The 16,724-nt window shown below is 44.6% G+C and overlaps 4 protein-coding genes across 21 annotated transcripts in view; all 4 read left to right on the forward strand.

Annotated features, from left to right (window-relative positions):
* Window positions 1-158: 158 nt before the first annotated feature.
* Window positions 159-4,969, forward strand: stam2 (signal transducing adaptor molecule (SH3 domain and ITAM motif) 2). 3 transcript variants are annotated; one of them, XM_049728632.1, is made up of 15 exons: window positions 159-347; window positions 783-867; window positions 983-1,058; window positions 1,555-1,650; window positions 1,752-1,901; window positions 2,027-2,105; window positions 2,220-2,385; window positions 2,491-2,597; window positions 2,673-2,755; window positions 2,881-2,968; window positions 3,046-3,100; window positions 3,164-3,308; window positions 3,869-4,023; window positions 4,094-4,253; window positions 4,372-4,969. In XM_049728632.1, the coding sequence occupies exons 1-15, from the start codon at window positions 308-310 to the stop codon at window positions 4,375-4,377; spliced, it is 1,491 nt and encodes a 496-aa protein (XP_049584589.1). In that variant the 5' UTR covers window positions 159-307; the 3' UTR covers window positions 4,378-4,969. The 3 variants fall into 3 exon arrangements, with proteins under 3 accessions (XP_049584589.1, XP_049584587.1, XP_049584588.1); XM_049728630.1 differs by having other exon boundaries at window positions 4,094-4,969; XM_049728631.1 differs by having other exon boundaries at window positions 1,755-1,901; window positions 4,094-4,969.
* A 198-nt stretch (window positions 4,970-5,167) lies between these two features.
* cacnb4a (calcium channel, voltage-dependent, beta 4a subunit) lies at window positions 5,168-10,702 on the forward strand. 2 transcript variants are annotated; one of them, XM_049728633.2, is made up of 14 exons: window positions 5,168-5,625; window positions 6,072-6,155; window positions 7,412-7,531; window positions 7,600-7,722; window positions 7,787-7,914; window positions 8,001-8,077; window positions 8,166-8,185; window positions 8,247-8,327; window positions 8,555-8,613; window positions 8,693-8,802; window positions 9,464-9,615; window positions 9,676-9,771; window positions 9,851-10,018; window positions 10,090-10,702. In XM_049728633.2, exons 1-14 carry the CDS (start codon window positions 5,563-5,565, stop codon window positions 10,309-10,311), a joined length of 1,503 nt encoding a protein of 500 aa, XP_049584590.1. In that variant the 5' UTR covers window positions 5,168-5,562; the 3' UTR covers window positions 10,312-10,702. The 2 variants fall into 2 exon arrangements, with proteins under 2 accessions (XP_049584590.1, XP_049584591.1); XM_049728634.2 differs by lacking the exons at window positions 5,168-5,625; window positions 6,072-6,155 and adding an exon at window positions 6,571-6,741.
* Window positions 10,703-10,933: 231 nt separating this feature from the next.
* arl5a (ADP-ribosylation factor-like 5A) lies at window positions 10,934-13,268 on the forward strand. Its single transcript, XM_049728661.2, has 6 exons — window positions 10,934-11,298; window positions 11,843-11,903; window positions 12,070-12,217; window positions 12,442-12,525; window positions 12,596-12,747; window positions 12,840-13,268. Exons 1-6 carry the CDS (start codon window positions 11,253-11,255, stop codon window positions 12,886-12,888), a joined length of 540 nt encoding a protein of 179 aa, XP_049584618.1. The 5' UTR covers window positions 10,934-11,252; the 3' UTR covers window positions 12,889-13,268.
* Window positions 13,269-14,406: 1,138 nt separating this feature from the next.
* Window positions 14,407-16,724, forward strand: part of neb (nebulin) — a 41,800-nt gene continuing 39,482 nt past the window's right edge. For all 15 annotated transcript variants that reach the window (XM_049728511.1, XM_049728514.1, XM_049728522.1 and 12 more), the window contains exons 1-3: window positions 14,407-14,536; window positions 14,993-15,076; window positions 15,148-15,327. In XM_049728511.1, the coding sequence (XP_049584468.1) occupies window positions 15,169-15,327 (159 nt within the window). In that variant the 5' untranslated portion in view covers window positions 14,407-14,536; window positions 14,993-15,076; window positions 15,148-15,168. The remainder of the gene's footprint in view (window positions 14,537-14,992; window positions 15,077-15,147; window positions 15,328-16,724) is intronic.

The raw sequence follows: 16,724 nt of genomic DNA on the forward strand, positions 1-16,724 counted from the left end.
ATAAATTTAAATTACAATAAGAAGAATAATTAATTGAAATCACTCGCTTGGTAATTACGTGGTATTCATTACAGGTCTTTTGATGACAGTAATGTGCTATTTCAGTTTGGCAGCCGAAAAGCAACAAAGTTCAAAAAAAAAAAAAAAAAAAACGGTCAGGCATCGCCAGAGACGACTAAGTTTCCGGAAGTCCTACGAGCGTGACTTCACAGGACAAGGAAGCGTTATTTATTTTGCTCTTATTTTTCGTCTAACTTGGCTGACAACCCCGCTTAACCGCTTGGATACCTTCTTTTAACTCTTTATTATGCCCTTTTTTGCCTCAAACCCATTTGACCAAGATGTGGGTAAGTGAATCGCTGCTTTTGTTTTGATGCATAGAGGTCCACTTGTTGCTAATGTTAGCTAGAGTTTCTTTATTGTTGACTGGCGACTTTTTAAGTGACCGTCGACAGCTAAAAAGTGTCATGTCAGTGTGTAAAATAGAGATTAAACAATAAAATTCTCATTAACGAGTTGCTTTCAAGACGTAAAAAGTACACAATGGAATACAAACACACTCACTGGCCATTCCTTAATATGTGTCATGATCACCTGATTGGAATTAGGTCAGCAAAAAAACGGATAGACACTCACAGCTTTATAACCCAAACTAAACATTGGATTCAATATGGATCATATTAAACGTGTCATGTCAGTTACACATTGGTATTGACACTGCAACAAGAAGTTGTGTATTTTTTGGCCCACCCTGTATATTAAAATCTTGTGTTCATTTGCAGAGAAGGCGACCAATGAAGCCAACACGACAGAAGAATGGTCGGTTATTATGGACATCTGCGACAGAATTGGAACGACACCTAATGGGTACACATTGAGTGGCAAAAAAAAAATAACACGGCTATAACATCTCCATGATTTCTGTGTTTATTTTGGGCATTTATTTCTAGTCGTGATTTCTCTGCTGTTTTCTCGAATGCAGGCCTAAAGATGCGCTGAGGTCCATCACAAAGAGAATGAACCACAAAGTACCTCATGTGGCCATGCAGGCCCTCAATGTGAGTTTGTATCATGTCATCATCAAAGACACAATATGACATCAGCCCTTTGCCACAGCAAAACTTTATTGTGCATAATAGAATGTATCTGTCACTGGCAAAGAAAACCAACTGCATCACCACCTTATGAGAATCAAAGACACAATACCACAAACCATTAGCATTTTTCCCAGAATTCAACATTGACTTCGATATTTGTAAAATACGATTGTAACTTTTACCTTTATAATTACAAATGGAATAACTCTATGCACTTTTCATAATTAATAGTACATCATTTAAAATAATATAAGATTATTATACACAATAGCAAGAACATGTTTTGAAAAAATATTAAACATATATTTATTAATAAAAAATATATATTAATAAATTATATTATTATATATTAATAAAAATAGATATACTTTCATTTTGCCCACAAACAAATGTTTTTTTTATGGCTGGAATAACAAATTGTTAGTCGTGTGACTGTGAAAGTCGTTTTGTCTTTCAGTTGCTGGCCGCATGCGTGTCCAACTGTGGCAAGATCTTCCACTTGGAGGTCTGCTCACGGGAGTTTATGGGTGATGTGCGCAGCATGCTGAGCAAAGTATGTGCACTCTTTGGAAGCATGCGTACATGTCATCGAAGGAGTCTCGAATGTAGCCGGCTCCGAACGAAGATTGTAAAGTGCGATTGCGCTGGCTTCAGCAGGCGCACCCGAATATGTGCGACAAGCTGAAGGAGCTGATGCTGGAGTGGGCTGACAACTTCCAGGGGGATCCTCAGCTCAGCCTGATCGGCGCCACCATCAAGACGCTGAAAGAGGACGGCGTCGGCTTCTCGTCGGCGTCCTCGCAAGTAAGACAGTTTGACATTTTTACATCAGGCCAGATGGTTTGAAGGCGGACAGTTGTTGACAGCAAGCATAGGCGGCCAACCTCTCTCACCCTTTTGTTGACCTTCTCTTCCTGTGTACTCCGCAGGGGTCCGGCGGGAGGGACGGCAGCTCTCCTGCCGGGAGCAAAGCCCCGGATGACGACGACGACGATGACCTGACCAAAGGTAGATTGATGCGTGCACAAAGTTTGTTTGTGTTTGTATTCTTCTTCACTTCTCCAAAGTGCTGTAAAGATTTGTGTCCTCTATGTTATGACTTGTTTTTCCCTCGCCTGACAGCCATCGAGCTGTCCCTGCAGGACCAGAAGCACGATTCCGGCGATCCCCCCGGTTCCGATCTGGCGAGGGAAGTGCGCAAGGTCCGAGCGCTGTACGACTTTGAAGCGGCCGAGGACAACGAGCTCACCTTCAAAGCCGGAGAGATTATCCTGGTCTTGGACGACAGGTTAGCTATGGCATCTTTATGACTTTCTGGTTCAAATTTACAATAATGCTGAGGTAAATTGGGAATTGAATTTCTCAATTTGTCTGGTGGCTTTTGCTCCTGCAGTGATCCAAACTGGTGGAAAGGCGAGAACCACCTTGGCGTGGGTCTCTTCCCATCTAATTTTGTCACCAGCAGCCTGAACACCAGCCTGAACAGTGAATCAGAAACAGGTCAGTAGCACCCCCTGCTGGAGCACTTGAAGTGTTGCAAGGTTTTGACAATTTTTTTTTTTTCCCCTGCCACAGTGTCTTCAGGTGAGAAAGTGGTCAATTCTGAGGAGTTGATTGCCCAACCCGAAAGTGAACCTGCGGCCATCTTCATTGATGAGGTTTGAGAGTGGAATATTCTTGATAATGTGTGACTTCTCTCACTAGTTAATTCACAATCACAACAACCTTGCACAACAGAAATAAACAGAACGTTCTCGGAAATGTCTTTTGTTTGCCGTCGCAGGCAAAGATGGACAGATCATTGGCACTGCTGCAGAACCTTGACCCGGCAGATCAGACCTCAGACCCGCTTGAGCTGATCCAGCTGGAAGGTATGAAGCCTCACCCTCGTGTAAACCCGCACGCCGTTTTTGATGACGCTTCCTCCACCTGTGTGTGATTTGAACAGACGCTTGCGAGCAGATGAACCCCATTATCGACGAGAAGCTGGATGAACTCGACCGGTAAGAGCAATTGATCCCGACCGCTGCCAGCTGCTCAAATAAACCCGCTCCTTCTTGTGACAGGAAACACTCTGAGCTGTCGGAGCTCAACGTGAAGGTTCTGGAAGCTCTGGAGCTGTACACCAAACTTATGAACGAGTCACCCCTGTACCAGTCCTACTCCAAGATGGCCCAGTATGGATCGGCTGCCCCCGCAACCACCATGCAGGTCAGAACAAGCCGTGCGCATAAGTGGAAAAGGCACGTTGCCAAGTCATCTCATCTCTTGCCTTGTGGAGCGTGACGAGTCAATAAAACGCCGGCGAGCAAATTGTCACGGTTGACGGACAGGTGGAAGGAAGGCAGACGTAAATGTTGTCAAGCAGAATTCTTGATTTTATGCCATCTTGACTCTTATGTTCCATGTCTTGTTTTGGCTGTCTGCAAAGTGAGGGAGCTTTTTTTTTTTTTTTTTTTTTGCTCCCCGGTGAGTCGGCCGCCGCTGCTTTCCAGTCTCAGCTTCTTTTATTTTCAGTGATTGATGTTGGCCTTCTTCCCTGGAGATTTTGGAATGTCCTCTTCATTGGGCAGCACGCGCGTACCCTCATTCCTGCTCCTTGAACCGTAACGGGAAAAATACACCAGAATGAAGTCCTCAGTTTCAAATGTCAAGCGTTTTTCTTTTAAAAATACTTTATTTTTTAGGGACAAAAAGGTGTATGTAATCTTATGAAAAAAATCAAGTTTGACAATTTGAAACCTACTGATTCTTTCCAATGCTCACTTCAGGGTTATGCCAGCCAAGCCACGGCCACGGCCACAGCGGCGCCTTACATGCCCCAAGGGATGCCCCCACCTCAGGCCTACAATTTGCCCAACGACCAGCAGGGGGCGCTGCATTCACTGCCCAACAACTGCCAAGCTGCAGTGCCAACCTACATGAAGTAAGAAGGAAATCACTCTTATTTGACCTCACAATGAATTCATCCAAAATGTCGCCCGTTGCCTTGACAGCAGCAGCATGGGCTCCCATCAGCAATACGTCAACCAGGCAGCCGGCGGTGCCGTCTACTCGCAAATGCCCGTCGACATGTCGGCCTACCAGAGCGGCGCCGGGCCGCCCGTGTCCTACCCTCCTCCTGCTGCTGCCCCGCAGCACCACCAACAACACCAGGTGCAAGGGGCATACTACCAACAGCCCCTCCTCTGAACACAACAGTAACTTCGACCCATGTGTGTGTGTCTGTGTTTGTCTTGGCCTGATGACTACTTCCTGGCGAAAACGGTCCCAGTGGTGAGGATGGACACGCTCATTTTCCCACCTTTTTGACTTTTAATACCAAACTTTTTTTTCTTTTTAATTGTCAACGAGCGGTTGATGTCCCCCCCCCACTGTGTAGCCCCTTTCATGCTGGCTGACAAATTCGGGAAAAGGCTTTTTCCAGTGTAGCTATCCCAAAGGATTTGTTAATAGTTGACTTGCGAATGTAACTTGGTATCACAAGCCCCTTTCATGCTGCCAATCATGCTTTTTGTGTAAAAGGAAGCAGCAAAATGAATATCATCTGAGCCTTTAACATCTGACTCTAAAGCAATCATCAACCCGATCAAAATCAGCAGTCATCCATTTTATACCCCCCCTCAGCTGATCCCTGTGCTGTACGGCGATACTATTCTTTTTGTGTATTTTCTCTGTACAGTCGCTCCTTAGCTGTGTACATGTTACCACTGGAGGCCTTGTCCACCTGCGTACCAACACAAGTGTGGCTCAGGTGTGCTGCTACTGCTTGTGAATTATGATTAATAATATATGTGTATATATATTCCAAAAAAGTGCTCTTCTACCATTTTATAACTTCAAAAATGTTATTCCAGATAATAAAAAATAAACACAGTGTGGATTTTTTTCTTTGTAAGTACAGGTGCACGTCTAAAATGGTGGCTTGTTAACTGGGCATCATTTATTCACCCGTAGTGACCTTTTCATAAAGCAGCCTTGCTCTTCTCTTCGTGAGGACACGCCACAGGGGATCCTTCGGATCGATCGTTTTGCCGTCTGTGTCGCTTTTGTTCCCTTTTTTATTTTGATTTATTTTTGTTGCATGTGCTTTGTATTTTAAAGTGCTCTATAAATACTGCTGTGTAGTATACAGTATATATACAATTATGCACGATGTAGTATTTAATTAGTAAATAGAAAAAAGTCGTGACATACGTGCGGTCCATGAACGCATCATCACCGGATGCAAACTCGTGATGTTTGGTTTGGTCAGTGAACGCATCACGAGCAGTGAGGCTGGGCTGTCCGCCACTTTCCATCCTCAGCATCATTCCGCACGGACGGGCCGAGGACCTCCCATCGTTGTCAAGGCGGAATCAAGCTGGAGCCGGCGGTGGCGTCGGGTCCCCACGCCGGGCAGCAACCACCGGAGTGGAGCGGTGCCGAACGGCAGCCTCCGCCCTGGACCGACGAGCTGGCAGACATGTCCCGGCACATCTACGGTAGACACGGGCCAACGGACGCAACGCACAAGGCGGCCTTCCAGGTACGTTAAAACATTTTCCATAAACTATTATAATGGCTGGATGGATATGTTGCGGGTTCATATAGGAACTCAACTTTATCAGTCGGACCTGATGGCATGAAGTCACTGCTTATGAAGTTGTGTGGAATAAGGTGGTCAAAAAATTAGGAACAGCACCATTTGTCTTTTAAAGTCAACATAATGACGTGTTTATAATTAAATCCAATATGATAAGCATATTTTTCTGCGTAGGGGAAAAAAGACAGGATGCCATTAATTACTGCCCCTCGCAGACCCCCCTGCAGTCACCCCACAAGCTCAGGTGCAGACCCCTCTCATGTTTAAGTAGGGCAAAAGATGACGACTGGCAAATAGCAGGAATATTGGCAACCTAAATTAACATTTTCTCAGTCACTTTGTGCGTGGAAACGTCCATTTTATCCATGTCTGCTTTTGTTGGGTTTCAGGTGAACGGAGCTACCTACTCCAGGAGGAGTCGACTGAAGCGATCGGATGGCAGCACCACATCTACCAGCTTCATCCTCAGACAGGTACCACCTGCTTCCCTTTTTACATGCATGCTCTTAAGAGCCTCTGGAATTTACCCCGCCCGTCTTCTCCGTGGCACCACAAGGCGCTCTAAAGCAGCCATCAGGCTGTCAGGTTGAATTCTTTTCCCTGGTAATTAGGAATGGGAAAAAAAAAAAGACTCAATATTAATTTGTAAAATTGCCATTTCATCAGTTATTTCAGATGTTATTTTAGTTTTTTAAAAAAAATCTAATATTTAAATGTTGATTTTCTCTTTTTTTTCATCATGTACACAATTATTTATATTGGTATTGGCATCACTTAACATGTCTCACTCTATTTCACTTTCTCTCTATCTCTCTCTCTCTCTTATACACACACACACACACACACACACACACACACACACACGCAATGAGATTACACAGCAGTCCTGTAGTGAGCTTGTTTGCTGACGGGAGAAAACGCTGCCTTCACTCGAGAAGAAGAGAAAAGATATTCTTCTGCTTGTCTTGTGTGTGTTTGTGTGTGTGAGTGAGGGGAAATAGAATTTTCTGGTAGATGTATGACAACTTATACCCGTATGGATTTGATGACTGGGAGACGGTGAGTCTACGACACATGTCGATGTCTTCTCCTGTCCTAACCACAACTTTATTTACAAATAATATGTATACACAACAATTCACCTTTAAACTGTTTTTGTGCAGGATTACGAGGGTCATGCTGTCAGAATAGAAATAATATTTTACTACCACAAAGTTATTTGTCACAATCAAGTTTTTTTTTTTTTTTTTTTGACCAAAAAAGGTATTTCAGGAAAAATAAAATGATTATGCTGTAAGAACAATTTTATTAAAGTTGCTGGATTCTTAAAAGTGTAGTCACCGTAGTGAGTGTGCGCTATTTTTAGAGAATGCTGGTTAGCGTAGCGATGACCGCTCGTACATGCCGTCAGAAAAGAATGCTTTTAACCTTTGAACTCCACTTGGCCCTCAGACACAAGAAGAAATCGAGATAATTTTCAAGTGTCATGCTACGCTAACCACTTCAATGCTATCAGGGCCAGATTGTATTGTGTGTGTGTGTACATAGTTGCTGACGGTTGTCATAACAACAACCCCCCCCCCCCCTTGTTTGCAACTATGGGATGTTTGAAGCGTGCCGGTGACGGCCGCCATTGTGTTTCCACGCTTTGATTACGGCCTCATAAAAATACAGCCGTCATGAAAGAAACATTAGCTCACACCTTCTTTTTTCTTCTTTGGTTTTCCAGGGTTCCGCCGACTCGTACGCGAGCCGACCATCCGACTCGGACGTTTCCCTGGAGGAGGACAAGGAGGGCGCCAGGCAGGAGCGCGAGCAGCAGGCGCAGATCCAGCTGGAGAGGGCCAAGGTCCGTTTCCATACGCAAGGTGCTTGCTTCTCTTATCGTGTGAGTTTCTCGAATTTGTTGTGATGCAGACCAAAGCGGTGGCGTTCGCCGTGAGGACAAACGTCAGCTACTGCGGAGCTCTGGACCAGGATGTCCCCGTAGGAGGCACCGCTGTCTCCTTTGATGCCAAGGACTTTCTTCACATCAAAGAGGTCTCACCATTTTTTTCCCCCCAAATGAATAAACTGTACCTAAACCCGTTGGTCTCTTTTGCAGAAGTACAATAACGAGTGGTGGATCGGTCGCTTGGTGAAAGAAGGCTGTGACGTGGGCTTCATTCCGAGTCCTCTCAAGCTGGAGAACATTCGGCTGCAGCACGACACCAAGCGAGGACGCTTCCAAGGGTCCAGCACACTCTCCTTTTCCGTAACTTCGCTACATTGAAACGATATTATTAGAATTGATTTTCTTTTTTCCACTTTTGGTGCAGCGGTCACAAGTCCAGTGGGAACTCGTCGTCCAGTTTAGGAGACATCGTGTCCTTCAAGGGCACACCAAACAGTGCAGGTTGTTCCAAACTAGTTCTGATTGAGTCTTAGCTGGTCTGACTTTTTTTATTTATCGTCCTCATTCCGACTTTTCTTGTCATCAACAGGAAAGCTGAAACAGAAAGTGGTGAGTTGAACATGATCGTGATTTTGGTGCGCAAATAATGCACTTTTTGTCATGTGTTTAGGCGGAGCACGTGCCCCCGTATGACGTGGTCCCCTCCATGAGGCCAATGGTCCTGGTGGGCCCGTCGCTTAAAGGCTACGAGGTACCTATGACATCATGATCATTAATATTTCATAATCATCATCACGGCGGAAGCGGGTTGGGGCGGTGCAGGGAGTCGGTTGTCATGGAGTCCCCATCCCTCCCCCTCCCCTTTGCTGCCATCGCCATGGAAACACTCGCCTGTGTAAACGTGCACAAAGAGAATATTTGAAATGCGGGAAGGATGATAAAAGTACTCAAGCCCGTGCGAAACCTTTATCTGTGCAGGTGACCGACATGATGCAGAAGGCGCTCTTTGACTTCCTGAAGCACCGGTTCGACGGCAGGTGAGCGAGCCCCTGGCAGCCAAGCGCGTGACGTGATGGAGGTGTTGCCTGACCGAGCGGCCGCACGTTGCCTCGGCAGGGTCTCCATCACCAGGGTAACGGCTGACATATCCTTGGCCAAGAGGTCAGTACTAAACAACCCCAGTAAGCGCGCCATCATTGAGAGGTCCAACACCCGCTCCAGCATCGGTAACGCCTCGCTCAATGATGTGCATGTGTCTTGGAGGTGACTTGTCTTGGGTGTTTCGCTGAGGGTTCCTTTGATGTGTCTTGCGTCTCGAGTTGTCTTTAATGTGTCTTCAAAGTAGCGGTGTCTGATGTGTCTTTGAGGTGTTGTGGATGGGGTGTGTCTTTGACACTGTGTCTTTGTTGTATCTTTCATGTTTCAGATGTGATTTGAATAAATATGTCTTTGAGATGTGTTAAGTGATTTGGAAGTTGTCTTGAGTGGTCTTTAATGTGTGTCTTTGATAGCGTATTTGATGATTAATGTTTTGGTGTGTCTTAGTGATGCCTTGATGTCCCGGGTGTGTATTTAATGTGTCTTAGGTCTGTCTCATTTATGTGCCTTTTTGTCTTTAATTAGAGGAGATGATGTTTTATAAGTCTCGGTGATGTGTCTTGGATGAATTTGACATCTGTGACATGTCTTGAGTGTTGCTTTGATGTATGCTTGCCTTAATGATAGTTTATGCGTCTTGGGTATCTCTGAGTGGTCTTGCATGTGTTTGACTGTGTCTGAGGCATGTCTCTAGTTTATTTAAAATGTCTTTGATCAATCTTGGATTGTCTTGGATTGTCTTGGATGCATTTATGAGCTTGGACATCTTTGACATGTCTTTGGGCGTAGCCGAGGTGCAGAGCGAGATTGAGCGCATCTTTGAGCTGGCGCGTTCGCTGCAGCTGGTAGTGCTGGATGCCGACACCGTCAACCACCCAGCGCAGCTCATCAAGACCTCCTTGGCGCCCATCTTGGTCCACGTCAAAGTGTCCTCTCCCAAGGTGAGCGCCGGCGGATAAAAGAAGGTCTGCCGACGCTGTTTGTGGCTTGTGCACTTTTAGGTCCTCCAGCGTCTCATCAAGTCTCGAGGCAAATCTCAAAGCAAACACTTGAACGTGCAGCTGGTGGCGGCAGAAAAACTTTCCCAGTGTCCCTCTGTAGGTACCCACGGTTTTTCACCGCAGTTTTTCCACGTGATTTTTCCGTCACTTGTGCTCGTCCGTTCACTCGTGGCAGGAGATGTTTGACATCATCCTGGACGAGAACCAGCTGGAGGACGCATGCGAGCACCTGGCTGACTACATGGAGGCGTACTGGCGAGCCACGCACGCCCCCTCCATTAACACTACGCCGGGACGCAACCTGAGCTCCACCGCGCTCTCGCCATATCCCGCCGTCATTCAGGTCAATTATAATAATAATTTGTAATAATAATAATAATTATCCTCCAAAACGTGCTGCTTGAATCCAAACAGGCCCAACGTAAGCGCAACATCAACCCGAACGCAGAGTCACCAGTGGAGCGTCGCAACCTGATGCCGGCTGACCAGAACCTGCAGAACGAGCGCGCCAGGATGAGTCTTCGCCGGTTGTCGTCGGGTTCCCAGCACAACTGCGACCAGTCGCCTCTGGTGGAGGAGGACCTCTTCCTCCAAGATCCGTACCAGGACGCTTACCAGCCTCACCGCATGATCTGAAACCATCTCCAGGAAGCAAATGACAGACTGTATGATGATAGTGATGTCCTAGAGATACTATTTATTTTGTTAGCAATATATTGCAGAGCTTTTTTTGTATTGTAATATCAATAAGTACAGCAATGTGATTATGTTGGAGTGTTTTTATATTTGCTTACTATCCTCCATTGGACTAGCACCAAGTTGTAGGCATTCATATTAATGTACAGTGGTAACTTAGACTTAAATCACTTGTACGTCAAATCAACTTTTCATGTTGTAATTCAATCAAAATAACATTAATCACTTCCAAAATATGTAACAGTGTATTTTAATAGGAAAAATAGAACCCTACAGTATTGTACTTTCTAAAAACATGCAGCAATAGCTTAATTAAATCGAATTTTAAAAAATGAAGGTGTTTGCTTCGTGATTGATTTCATGCTTTAATTCAATGGACATTGTGTGATCACTTTCACATATCACATTATATCATGATATTCAATTGTTTTCCTGGTGTGCTAAAGATATGCAATATTAGATTTAATGAGTTATTTTTTCCGTTTTTTTATTGTTAATTCTATTTCTAAGCCAAAAATGATTAACTAATCATCAATGCCTGCAAACCATGCTGCGGACTCTTGTCACTGCGCATGCGTGTTGACTGCAATCGAGTCCGACGCGCTCCTCTCAGCTGACATTTGCGCTAGCACATTAGCCACCGCACTAGCTCCGCTACGCCGCTCCCTTTCCAGCAAATTCGTCCACTTTCCCCCTTAATTCCATCCCCTACGTGAAATACACAAGTGCGGTGGCGGTTTGTCAGCATTCTGTATGGCGTTAAATCGGCCATGGCGCTTGCGTACAAACACCTTGACGATAGCCCCCTTGCGCTAATTAGCATTTAGGCTAGCTCGCTAGGGAAGTTCCGAGTTTAGCACGGCGCTTCACCTTTTCCAGCCATGGGAATACTTTTCACCAAGTTATGGAGGCTTTTTAACCACCAAGGTAAGAAAAATTACGCCGTTTTCAGACATGTTGAGAGCTAGGAGACGTGATGCTATCAGGCCTGTGCTAGCAAACACACACACACACACACACACTCACACACATCGTACATCTGTCTTCAATGGAATGCAAGCAGACCTTTCATTAGGTACACCCTTTACTGTATTACAAATCAATATAACACACATTTTCTCGTGGATATGATTGGTGAGTGTACCTAATGTAGTGGGCTCCTCATAGGCGATCGATTATTGTGTTTGCTGACCTGCAGGAATGTTGATTAATTCAAAAGGTAGCAAAACTCTTCATATAAAGTCAAAATATTGTGTGGTAAAAGTAGCAGTCGTTATTATGAGAATAATATCAAGATATTAAACGAGAAGAAAAGGTGGAGCAGCCCAAGGATGAAGGTTTTTTTGTGTGATTTTAGAAAATTATATAAGAAAATGAATGTGTTGGAATTCCGTCAAAATGTAAGATGCAGAACAGCACGACTCAGCATTTTCTGACAAAGCTGTAATCAGTGTCATCTTTTGTCTTCCAGAGCACAAAGTCATCATTGTCGGTCTGGACAACGCTGGCAAGACCACCATTCTTTATCAGTTGTGAGTAGTTTGACTTTGGTATGATTTATATGAATCAACTTTTGATGGGGGCTGAACAAGTACGTAAAAGTGGAAAAATTGAGGGCATGGCGCCAAAGTTTGGTCATTCTGAGCCTTTTCCGTGAAGATTTGCAGCATTCCATTTTTTTTTTTTTTTTTGTCACAGCTCCATGAATGAGGTAGTGCACACGTCCCCCACCATCGGTAGCAACGTGGAGGAGATCGTCGTGAACAACACGCACTTCCTCATGTGGGACATCGGCGGGCAGGAGTCATTGAGATCATCGTGGAATACCTACTACACAAACACAGAGGTAGCAATTCATTTCTTTTTTTTTGTGAATTTTCCTTCTAAGGCTAAATTAAGAATGAAATTAATTTGATCTTATTGGACTGATTCAGTGATTAATTTGTGTGTCCACCAGATGGTGCTATTTCTCCCTTAATTAATTTTTACAGTCTTTTGGGTTTCTGCTTTGCTACTGAAACGATTCTACTTGGAAAATATGAAGGAGATATGTGTTTGCTTGCGTTGTAGTTTGTGATCGTGGTGGTGGACAGCACCGACAGGGAAAGAATCTCAGTGACCAAAGAGGAGCTCTACAGGATGCTAGCACATGAGGTAGGAGATAGCACTCGCAGACACGCATGTTGGAATATTAGGATGAATGTTGCATTCATATGTGGCGCAGGACCTGAGGAAAGCGGGCCTCCTGGTGTTCGCCAACAAGCAGGACGTGAAAGGCTGCATGTCGGTGGCCGACATCTCGCACAGCCTGCAGCTCACCGCGGTTAAAGACCACCAGTGGCACATCCAAGCCTGCTGCGCCCTCACCGGAGAAGGGTGAGCGACATGCTAACCGCACGCTAAATACGACAACACGATTGGAGTCGCATATCTAAAGTCACGTCTTTCTTTGTCGTCTTCTTCTCCAGCTTGTGTCAGGGTCTGGAGTGGATGATGTCACGCCTACGTGTCAGATGATGGCCTCTGCAGCTTCTTAAGCTGGACTCCGATCGTGATGAGGAAGCTGGCTTGTGCTCAGCCTTTCCTCCTCCACCAAGCTATTTTGAGGACCTTCTCTCTGTCTTGTGTGATAATTTATTGGACCGAGGACTTTATTTAAAGTGCACGCTTTTTCCTTTCAACAAGATGGAGGTCCTCCTGCAGCCCCCCCGCGGCCTTGAAATAGTATTCCCGGAGCAGCGACCCGGTTTCCGGTCCAGTATTGTTTTATCACAGTGCCTGTAGCAACACGGACACTCGGTGTGATGATGAGGTGGGACTGGTGGGGCTTTAGTCACACGACTCGGCCCCTGGGGACAAAACCAGTCAATTAAATGTTTTTATCTGTTGATCTCAAAGGTGTTCACTGAGAGTTTTCTTTAACAGTGATGTCATCACCACCTCATAAGCCCCGCCCCTCCTCTATTGCTATCAAACGTGAAATCTGTTTCCAAAACAATAACCAGTTTGACAACTAAGACTCCAAAGTCAACTTCGCAAGGTCAGAGCAAGTCCAGACAATCAAATGCGCCCCCTACTGGCAGATATTGATCACCGCAACCACTCCACTCTATCCTGACTCAATTGTTCCTTTTGGTCCATGCGTCAGCGTAAAGGTCACTTTGCAGGTGCCAGCACCCGCAGGCCGAGCCGTCCGTCACGATTAGTTCAAGACATCGGCCTCTCCTCCAGGAGGATGAGCACGTTGCTATGGAAACGTAGCCGACCGGAGCCCAAACAGCAATGACCTATCCCACCTGTCGTCGCCCCGCTAGCCTGCCTCATTCTGAACTTCTGACATCACCCACAAAAAAAACAATCATAACACGATGCGTCATCTCAGTTTGTTTTTGTCCTCTCATCAGCTGCTGTGTTCTACTGACCCGACAAATATTTCTGCACACAAATTCACTGTAACAGAACAACATGACACTCTCATGAGTAGACCCACAAAAAAGTCAGAAAAGACGCACAAAGTCGGCCATGTTGGATTTGAAGCATTTTAGGATCAGTTTCCAGGGTTCCTTTTTGTCCATTAAACACATTCATTGAATCAAAATGTGTTCTGCAAGATCTTATTACAGTTTTGTGTTCCAGCAAATGAGGACTGAGCACATTTAATCTCTTATGATCCAAGACTCTCATTCTTCACACGTTGATTTCACACGTGATAAATGTTTAATGAAGCCTCGCTGCTGGCGTTTATTATATCCTGGGATATAGTTTGACTCTTGGCATCCATCTGACTTCTTTCCAGACTGGATCCAAAGGTGGGTGTACCTGGACCTTCACCAACCTGAGACTTTTCCTCTCCCACTCCCTTCGATGTTCTAGCAAACCCTCGAAAAGCCCTCAAAGCATTTTGTCAACATCCCAATCCGAAAGGCGTCGTCTTCTTTTTTGCTCTGCTGATGCATTCGGCCTCCCGACAGGTGCTCACCCAAAGGGGATCTCTTTTGGTATATTTAGCGCTTGAAACCCGAGTGACCCCGCTTTGCGATTGGTCACCGGGACCACATGACCACCTGGGTAGAAGTAGCTGTGACTCTGTCACCCAGCGTTTCTCCGGAGGGAAGCTTGGGGGGAGGCTTTGGCGGCTTTTGGGAGACCATTAAAACGCTAACCGGTAAGCGAGCAAATTCTAGAGAAATCTTGGGCAGTTTCCTTCTGCTCTGCATGGCTTTTATTTTGCATCCCTAATTGGACCAATCCAGAGGGAGCATTCAGAACTGATCCTGAACTCAACCTGGTCAGGCTTTTAGGAGGTTGGCTAGCAGTTTGTTAATTTGCTTTTCATTCAATTTCCCCCTGATTGGAATTGAAAAAGTTACTTTGTGGTGCTAAAAAAAGCCAGTCCTATATTTAAACCTCAGCCTCAGAAGGCATGGCATCATGCTTTGCTGGAACCGGCCACCCAATCAGATTGCGGCATTGGTTTACATGCGAAATAGCCGAGGCCGCAGCTGTCACCTGTCATCAAATCAGGGAGGGCCACTTTTTGGCAAGGGAGGAGCCCCATTTGTGCTCCTAACCAAGGCTACACACCTTCAATCACTCACTCACACTTTTTGTGTGGTTTCAGGGCAAAACAAAGTGGGAACTTGAGGAACTCCGGACCCTAGTGGATGGCCAGGAACCTACAGACTCTCAAAGGAATCTTTCTCTGGTAGCTTTCTGGCCCTTTCAATATCAACCAAGGTGTCCAAATCAAAGTCCTGAAAGATCTTCTTTGCGTAGAGCCTCTAAAGGGGTCTCAAGATGTCGCATCGTATCGTGGAGGAGTACGTGGAGGAATGGGAGGAGGAATACGAGGAAGAGCTGCAAGGGGTGGAAGAAGATGATGAAGAAGAGGAGGAAGAAGAAGAAGAAGAAGAGGAGGAGGAAGAAGAAGAGGTGGAAGAGGAAGTTTTGGATGAGGTAAGTGAGAAAATCAATTAAATGTGTTGGTTAAATTCAGAGGGCCGTGTCGCCCTAGCTGTCCTATGAATAGTGACTTCAGGTCAGCAGGATTCGGTTGCGGTGACACGGGGTGAACTGGCTACTCTTCAAAAGACTTTAAAAGTTAGCGTGACGGTATCAAATGGAATTTTGAAAATTGTCAACAATCAAGAGCCTACTATTGCGATTTAAAACTAATATAATACCCAGACTGACCTGTAAGAACAGTCCAACAATTTGGCAAAAAACTAAAATGGCGTCATCTTGAAAAATATTATTACAACTGTCTTCTTCTAAATCCCAAAGCAGGTGGTTTTTATCATCATGTCTGTCCACCGACAGTTTAGAATCTTGAACAATTTAAACCCAAATTGGAGTGACCTGTGGCAGCACATGAAATTCAGATTGATGAATAATAAGAAGCTAGGCTCGCTATTAGCTTGGTTGTTGTAATTTTGGTCGTCTTAAAGAAAACTTTTATGAGCAGATGGTCAAGGAAAAAAAATTACAAATTGCTATTTTTTTATGTTCCTCAATGTTTTTAATGCAAATTATGGTTGGCCTGACTTTTCTGAGCAAATTTGCGAGATATGTATCTTCTTCTTGTTGGCTATCGTTATGTTTCAGCTAGCATGCTTTATTGTAAAAATATAGAATATATTTTTGAGTTAAAACTCAACTCGCAGCAAACTTATTGTTTCTGACTTGGCTACATTTGACTCATCGTTTCAGTTCAATATGAAGGTTTCAATATGAGTTTTTTTTATTTTTACTATATCCATGTTGAGTTGTAACAGTTTTCACCAATTCCTCGTTTGTTTGTTTTTGGTCTCATGTCAACACCTTCATGTCATTTTCTGACGTTGCTGTTGTATTCACTGTGACAGCCATCTTAGACTCAGTGTCCAATGGAAGAGTGAAAACAGAAGGGCGAGCAATTAATCCCTTATTTCCTGGTGAAATAGGATTAAAGTCGTCCTGGTATTTGCCTCATTGACATCTTATAAGGGGGATCGAACGTCATCCTTTGGTCCGTCCCCCATATAACCTGTCATGCGGTTGAGGATTTAGCATCTTTGGGAGCTATAAAGATGCAAAATAGTTTGTTTTGGGAAAGGAGGTGGCTAAAAAAAAAAAAAAAAAAATCAATACACTCTGCTTTCACTTGCACTTTCATCTACACTGTGGAGAACAAATGCCTCGTTTGGAATACAAAGAATGGAGAGAAACATTTTGATGTTTCAATTATATAATTGTAATCAATAAAATAGATTTCTGTGTATCCACGTTTTGGATTCACTGTGGAACTGCGATGATTCTCTCCTTTCTATTGAATTCGCATAACGAGGCCTGATCAAAATGATGAAAAGTAAAAT

The sequence above is a fragment of the Syngnathus scovelli genome, chromosome 8 (assembly GCF_024217435.2).
Source record: "Syngnathus scovelli strain Florida chromosome 8, RoL_Ssco_1.2, whole genome shotgun sequence".
Lineage (NCBI taxonomy): Eukaryota > Metazoa > Chordata > Actinopteri > Syngnathiformes > Syngnathidae > Syngnathus > Syngnathus scovelli.

What these genes read in the sequence shown, in the direction of transcription:
- stam2 (XM_049728630.1), top strand. Translation starts at nt 308, where the DNA reads ATGCCCTTTTTTGCCTCAAACCCATTTGACCAAGATGTGG. An exon ending in TCTCGTCGGCGTCCTCGCAA is followed by an intron (nt 1,902 to 2,026) that starts GTAAGACAGTTT and finishes TGTACTCCGCAG; the next exon opens with GGGTCCGGCGGGAGGGACGG. An exon ending in CGACGATGACCTGACCAAAG is followed by an intron (nt 2,106 to 2,219) that starts GTAGATTGATGC and finishes CTCGCCTGACAG; the next exon opens with CCATCGAGCTGTCCCTGCAG.
- cacnb4a (XM_049728633.2), top strand. Translation starts at nt 5,563, where the DNA reads ATGTCCCGGCACATCTACGGTAGACACGGGCCAACGGACGCAACGCAC. An exon ending in AAGCGAGGACGCTTCCAAGG is followed by an intron (nt 7,915 to 8,000) that starts GTCCAGCACACT and finishes CTTTTGGTGCAG; the next exon opens with CGGTCACAAGTCCAGTGGGA. An exon ending in CATATCCCGCCGTCATTCAG is followed by an intron (nt 10,019 to 10,089) that starts GTCAATTATAAT and finishes GAATCCAAACAG; the next exon opens with GCCCAACGTAAGCGCAACAT.
- arl5a (XM_049728661.2), top strand. Translation starts at nt 11,253, where the DNA reads ATGGGAATACTTTTCACCAAGTTATGGAGGCTTTTTAACCACCAAG. An exon ending in GAGGCTTTTTAACCACCAAG is followed by an intron (nt 11,299 to 11,842) that starts GTAAGAAAAATT and finishes TTTGTCTTCCAG; the next exon opens with AGCACAAAGTCATCATTGTC. An exon ending in ACCACCATTCTTTATCAGTT is followed by an intron (nt 11,904 to 12,069) that starts GTGAGTAGTTTG and finishes TTTTTGTCACAG; the next exon opens with CTCCATGAATGAGGTAGTGC.